Source organism: Pteropus alecto, unplaced genomic scaffold, assembly GCF_000325575.1.
Source record: "Pteropus alecto unplaced genomic scaffold, ASM32557v1 scaffold92, whole genome shotgun sequence".
Taxonomy (NCBI): Eukaryota; Metazoa; Chordata; class Mammalia; order Chiroptera; family Pteropodidae; genus Pteropus; species Pteropus alecto.
Window position 1 is genome coordinate 3,917,140 of NW_006432447.1, and position 7,107 is coordinate 3,924,246.

At 41.3% G+C, this 7,107-nt stretch overlaps 1 protein-coding gene across 3 annotated transcripts in view; it reads right to left on the minus strand.

Moving 5' to 3' along the window:
- Positions 1-2,654, minus strand: part of ARMC8 (armadillo repeat containing 8) — a 90,861-nt gene extending 88,207 nt beyond the window's left edge. For 2 of the 3 annotated variants that reach the window (XM_006907202.3, XM_006907203.3), the window contains exon 1: positions 2,302-2,594. In XM_006907202.3, the coding sequence (XP_006907264.1) occupies positions 2,302-2,346 (45 nt within the window). In that variant the 5' untranslated portion in view covers positions 2,347-2,594. Of the gene's footprint in view, positions 1-2,301 lie in introns of all 3 variants that reach the window. The other variant, XM_025043599.1, reaches the window with a different exon arrangement.
- Between the last annotated feature and the right edge of the window lie 4,453 nt (positions 2,655-7,107).

A 7,107-nucleotide genomic window follows, 5' to 3' on the forward strand; every position in this document is an offset into this window, starting at 1 on the left:
ATGATTCAAGGAGTTTACAGTAAGGGATCAGTTAGAGATAATATCATTAACAGAAATTGGAAGTCATGACCTAGTCCTCAGGAGACAGAACGTGCTTTGTTAAAAGTGATGGATAACATCCACACAATCGAAGATGTGAGACTAGATGGAGAAAAGTCAAGGCTGGCAATGTACATGTGTGAGTTGATTACAGTTAAAGTTATAAGAGTGAATGAGATCTCTCAGAGGCAAGCACCCATAAAACCATTTGATTTGCCCCTTGCTGGAATTATGTTTATAAAGCTATAGAGTCATTCAGTTCCCTGAGGGCATATCTTATCTCATCCCTGCATTCTCTAATTGATTCCTTTGATATGCTACTTATTGTGCTACATCTAATATACATTACAGGGTCTTGTACATAAGTAGCACAATAAGTAGCATATCAAAGGAATCAATTATTTTAAGGATAATTTTGATTAATATTTCCTGTTCCACTTGTATTTTGTATTTCAAAAAGTGGCACCCTGGGTAATACTTTGAAAGGAACAGGCTTCACTTTAAATTAGTATACTCAGTGAGTTTAAACAGTTTAAATCATTTATCCAAAGCTCTGATTTCCCAAGGCTCTTGGACTGAAGAAGAATAGACAGACCAGACTTTGGAACTGTGAAGTCTTTTTTAGAAAATAAGCCCCCAGTGAGACTAGGGCTGAAGCAAATCCCCACCATAAGTAGGGAATACACTTCAAGAAGTTTTTGAATAAAATTAAACAGGAAATATTATTTACTGAAGGAGTGAAATAAATCAAATTTTCAATTGTATGCACCATACAAGTTGACAATATACAAAAAGTAAAGAAGCTTCAGGTGAAATGAAAGATAAATGAGATATTAAAAAAGGATTGAGAACAGTCAAAATGCATACTCTCTTAAAAAACATAAGGGAAAAGTCATTGGCCTGCTCTTCCACAAAACATTCCTGGGTATTGCAGTCAGATGGAGAATGGGCTAAAATCTGATTCAATACTTAGGTGAACAGTATTTCCCCAGCTGCAGTTTGAAAATAAGAAAAAGGACTGCTAAAATAGATTAGGAGACAAATTTGTTGATAGGCCTCCCCCCCAATTAAATTATCAAGGTTGCAGCATGCCAAATGCTCTAACCCTGAATCATAAGCAAATATCCTAGGTGCTTCCAGATAGCTGAGTGTGTTTGTGGGAGAAGTCAATGAAGAGAAAAGAAACCAGTTGGAGTCGCAGACTCTAGGAACCTGATAAGTCATCTACAATCCAACCAATCTCTCAATATCACATAGACTTCCACGACAAGCCGAAAAGACGGCCAACCAGCGTTTGTTTGCCTGCTTGTCTCCAGCAGTAAGCAAATGGACCATCGGTAAATTGACCAGAGTTGAACGGATCTAATTTGTTGCAAAACCCTACGAAGTTATCGCCCAGTAACTTTCACCTCTGGTCCTGGTTCTCTCAAGAGCAACACAGTGAAAGTCATGTTTTGCTTTTGCCTTTTAAGCTTAAAACAAACAAAACAAAACAAAACAAAACAAAACAAAACACCCTAGGTATTACTTCCTGGCATGTCAATACATTCTCTTCTTTCAATAATAGGAAAATTTGATCTTTTCTTTTTTTCAATGTCTGACTCCCCTTAAAAGAAAAAATGGAAGGCACAGGTTCCTTTAGACAGAGCTGCGACTTCCAGAGTAGAGAAAAGGGACTTAAATAACTACATACACTAGAAGACTCTGCAACTGATATGAAATCCTCGTTGCCAAAAACCAAGCTGCTCTAGCTCGTGCCCGGTGCTGGGACGCGATAGAAGCCACACAGACCTGGCCTGGCAGCTCGGAGGCCCTGGGGAACCAGGAGCCTCAGCCTCTTCTTGCCAAAGCCGCGGGGGGCAGAGTGGGCGCTAGTTCTCAGGCCAGCGGCAAGTCCGGCGCCTTACAGGACGCTCTGAGCCCTTGGCCCGGGAGAAGCGGTATCGCTAAGAGAAAAGCTCAGTGAAGCGCCTGGAAAAGCCAAAGCCGCGTCGCCAAGCCCGCTGTCCGTACGCCCAACCACCACGCCCGCTGGACGCCGTCCTGAGAACCGGCATCGGTGGGAGCTCCGGGAGCTGGAGACGTCTCTGGCTCGGCCGAGGTCCCGTCTATCACGCCCGCCCACCTTCTCTCACTCCCCGGCCCAAAGCTGAGCCGGAGGCGACCCCAAGGGGTTGTGCCTAGAAGACACGCCGCTTTGGGGGTGTATGCTACCAGCCGGGCCCGAGCTTCGTGGCGGGTGGCTGCTTGCGGGTCACTCACCGAGAGGACGCTCATGCGGATTGGGGTCTCCAACAGGCACGCCATCTTGAGCCTTCCCACCCGGCTGCAGCCGGAGCCGGCGCGGCCGCCGGCACTTTCGACAGCGAACTGTTGGGCCAACGACAGGCACCTCTGCAGAAAGTCAGGCAGATCGAAGAGAAGGGGCAACGCTCTAGATTCCGCTGAAGTACAGCCAGCACCCGCAGAGAGGAGAGCACAGGGAAACCGCGCCAGGTGCCTGCTTACGAATCGTCTTCTCAGAAACAGCAGCTACTCTCAGCCTGGATTGGAGGTGGGAGCGGGCAGCAGTTTCCGCATGCGCAAAGAAGATCTGTCGGCCCCACCTGCCGCTCAAAGTGGGCGGAGCCTCAGGGGCGGGGTCTAGCTCGGATGTTACAGGCTTCACAGACTGATTCGTAGCAGTTACGAGTTCGCGTATTCATATTCCAAAAAAACTAGTATGTGGGGCCACGTACATAACTCGAAGTTCACTTTCGCATTTATTATCTCACTTCTTCTCCGCGCTAAACTCCTAACATCATTATCTTCATTTTACAGGCGGTGAGCCCGTGATCTCAGAACAAGGTCTTCTGCCACCGATAAGAGTGTCTCGCATTCCAACGCTGAAATGTGACCTGCTTTACCATTGACTGCCCTACCTATTTAGTCTGGTGTGTTAAGAATAGATACTCTAGAATCAGACGTCTTGTTTTCATGCTCGCTATTTCATTCACAGCTACATTACCTCCGGCAAGTTACTTAACCTCCTTGAAGTCAGTTTTCTGTAGAATATGGGTTATGAAAATGGAGAATGTAAAGGTCTTCCACGTAGAAAGCGTTGTATATGAATCAAGTAGAAAAAAGTGGGACAAATGTCTGAGTAATTCACACTAAAACGCTCTGATAACTGAAGCCAAATGAAAATATGCTTCTAATTATAGAATTTTCTGATCGGTTAATTCAGGTCTCCCACTCCGTGTGTGCGTGCGTACGTGTGTGTGTGTGTGTGTGCGCGCGCGCGTGTGTGTACAAAACTACCCTGGACTTGGCTGGACAGGTTTCATCTTCGTGCTGCTGGCAACCAGCAAGTTTTCACAGAATGGTTGCAATGGACCTGTTATACTACTTGTTTTCCTTCCATTTCTATAGCCACTCCCCAATTCAAGCTGTTATTACCTCACCCTTGGACTAGACCAATAGCCTTCCAACTGATCTTGTAGCCTCTAGCCTCTCCTTTGCTCCCTCCTACTTTCCTATCTTCCCCCTGTACTGGTTTCCATATCTATTGTAGCATTAATCATCCTTGTTTATGGGTCTGTGTGTCCCCAACAAACTTCTGAGTTTCTGGAAAGCAGGAATTTCATTTTAGATTTTCCTTCTGCTAAAACACTATTTCTCGAACTGCAGTAATCTGCATGCCACCCACACAATCTTTGCCAATCTGCACCCACATATTATTACTCGCTCAATATTTTCCTTTAAAGCCAAGGTCAAATCATTAAATAATTTTAGCCTCATCCTAAACTGTAATACTCTGTAAAGTCAAATTTATTGTGCTCCTTATTTTTATTCTAGTACATATTAACATAATAACCACAAAAAAAGTTTAACTGTCCATCCATGTATCACCTAAAATTATGTCATGTACTGCATACCACAACAGAGCAGAGAATAACACTTATGCAGAGGTATCAAATGAATTTTCATTTGACATTTGTATGATATGAAGTTGTTATAGCTGTATTTTATCTATATTTCATCCATTAGCTTGAGCAATACATCCTCCTGGAAGCCCATCCCCCAAGTATAGGTCATGTGACCCCTTCCTCTCGTTTTCATGCATCACTCTATTCTTGCCACCATAACGTAGCATCTCCAACAATATATTGTAATTTTTTTGTAATCGTTTACCTGTTTGTCTTCCCATTATACCCTTCAGGGCAGACACTAGGAATTTTATTTTCCAGATCTTTTATCTCACTGCCTAACATAGAATAGTCATTAGTAAATGTTGAGTGAATTTTTGGCTTAGTTTGGACAACCCCCAAAGGCAGATCCTGGGGTGATGATTTGGATGCTGGTAGTTTATTTGAGAAGTGTTTCCAGGGAATTGATAGATTGAAGAGTGTGAAAAAGAATTGATGGATTGAAGAGTGTGAAAAAGAAAGAAGAAAAAGTCAATATAAGGGTTCGTTATTGAAGTCACTGCTTATTCCTAGAAGACCTCTGGGAAACATACAGAATGCCCCTCTGGATATCCATGTTGAGGCTGGAGCATTTATTCACTACTTCCATCCTGTGTTGGTTGAGGTTTTTCTGGGGGCTGTTAACTCTCTACCCTCCTGGATTGTGGTTGTGCATAAAAGAGAGAGGACTTCCTTAACCTAATGTAGATGAGCAGAATCTGTAGACTTGCTTTTGGGATGGGATACAGGCAGCATGAATCTGAGCTTACAGCAGAGCCATCATTACAGAAATCAGAGTGAGGAGGAGCTAGGAAATGTGACTCAAGGCATCCAACACCTCTGCTACCCAGAACTTCCTGTTTTATTTCCAAAAGAATGACATGACAGGAAGGAAGCATTGATTAGCAAAGCCCTGAGCTTAGGGATCAGGAATCTCATTTCTAGTTCAGAATTTGCGGCTACATAACCTTAGGTATGCTCTTTGAACCTAAGTGATGAATAGCAATTGAAGGGTAGTAAGAAATTCTGATTCAGCCTTTAGGTACCAGCAACAACAAAACAGTTAACTTTAGCCCTGTGGTGGGGAAAGGGAACTATCCACACTGATTCCCCTGTAAACAGGAATGAAATTTCTCCCCATTCTCCCTTGGCTCTTATCTCAAAGCAATATTAATTTCTGAAAAAATAATGACAACAAAGTGTGAGCTTAATTTTAAAAAGTAGACATGCAGAACATTAAGTAGTCAGAAAGAAATCTGAAAAGTATTTAAAAATACCTAAGTGGAGCTGCCAGGATAGAGAAACAGCACCAAATTTTTGAAAGTAGAAACATACCTATGCAAAAGGAAAAAAACTTAAAGTGTAAGAAGATGAATGTAAATCAAAAACTGAATAGCCTCAAAAGGAATTTTGAAGAACCTTTAAAAAGATATGAAGACAGAGAAACTTATTTAAATAAAACAAAAAACTAGATTAAGATATTTACAGAAGAGATATGGTTCAGTCCAAAAGATAGTAACTGCAAGGTACTTGTGCACACATTGTATAAGGGATCCAAAGTAGAATAAAGATGTGATCCCTCCTTCAAGCAGACGAGAATAATAAAAGTGAGACCCTGAGAGGTCCAGTAATTTGCTTAATGTTGCTCAGATGGTAAAAGGCTAAATCAATTTGAGTACAGACTTCTCTGTTTTAAAGTCCTTTCCAGAGTTCTCACAGTCCTCTGGGACCCTAGCAGCAGTCCCCAATCTTTTGGGACCGGTTCTCCTATGAGAATCTAGTGTCTGATGATCTGAGGTGGAGTTGAGGCAGTGATGCTAGTGCTGGGGAGCCGCTGCAAATACAGATGGAGCTTTGCTAGCTTGCCTGCCGTTCACTTATGCCTCCCGGTTCCTAACAGGCCGCAGACTGGTACTGGTCCACAGCCCAGGGGGTCGGGAAACCCTGCCCTACAGGACTCTCACACAAGGGACTACTGAGCACTCCCTAAGCAAACAGCCAATTAGTAAAGTCTACAAGGCAAGGGCTTTGGGAAATTATGCATCCATAATTTATCAGGTGCTTGGAAGGTATAAAATATGTACATGTATAAAGCAGAAGTAGTAAGATTTTGAAAAGTCTTTTTTTAACAGAAACTATAGTAAAAGAAAGAAAATGCTTTAAAAAAAAATAACTCAATTACTGTTAAGGTAGAATTCCAAAACTTCCAAATATAGACACAATGATGGAAACTGGAAACCACCACTTGATAACCATATGAGCTATAATTGTTTAGGCAAGAATCATCAGTGGATGCTAAAACTAACTGGTGAAAATATGATGAGAAACAGGGTTTTTATATGGTCTCAAAGTATGCCCCACAAGTTACTAATAATAGTGCAGGAACTTGGTAGATAACTACTTTATTCAAGTGATTATAATTAATATCACCAGTAATGGGATGAATAGACACCATGATATGATGCACGGAGAAGGACACAACATCACTTCTGTGGTATTCCTGCCACAAATGCATGAATGTAATCAAGAGGAAACATCAGACAAACCTCAACTGAAGGATATTCTACAAAATAACACGTCCTTCAAAATTGTCATGAAAGACAAAGAAAAACTGAGGGATTTCTCTAGATTAAAGGAGACTAAAGTGACATGAGCAATAAATGCAACTGTGATCTAGGATTGAATCCTGGACAAGGAAAAATGTTTTTTTCTTTTTACTACAAAGGGCGTCATCAATGGAAAAACTGGTAAAATTTGAATAAAATATGTTGATGAGGTCTCATTGTTAATATTCTCATTATAATAATTATACTGTTGCTATAAAAATAATGTCCCTGTTCTTAAGAAGTACACAGTAAAGAGTTTAAGTGTAAAAATATTGAATTATAGATTAAGCAATCTTTTTTTTAATAATGAAAAAGGAACTCATTTTGAGAATTAAAAAAAAGAGTACTAAGGATCCTGAATATTTATTTATTAAAAAATATATGTATATACTAGGTCCCTACTATGCCAAGCACTGTGCTTAGAAATGGGCAAGATAAGCAGGCAAAAAGTGAAGACACAAGTGAACAAGTCATTAGAATGTTGGATGATAAGTGGAAGGGTATGAGGCTAAGGG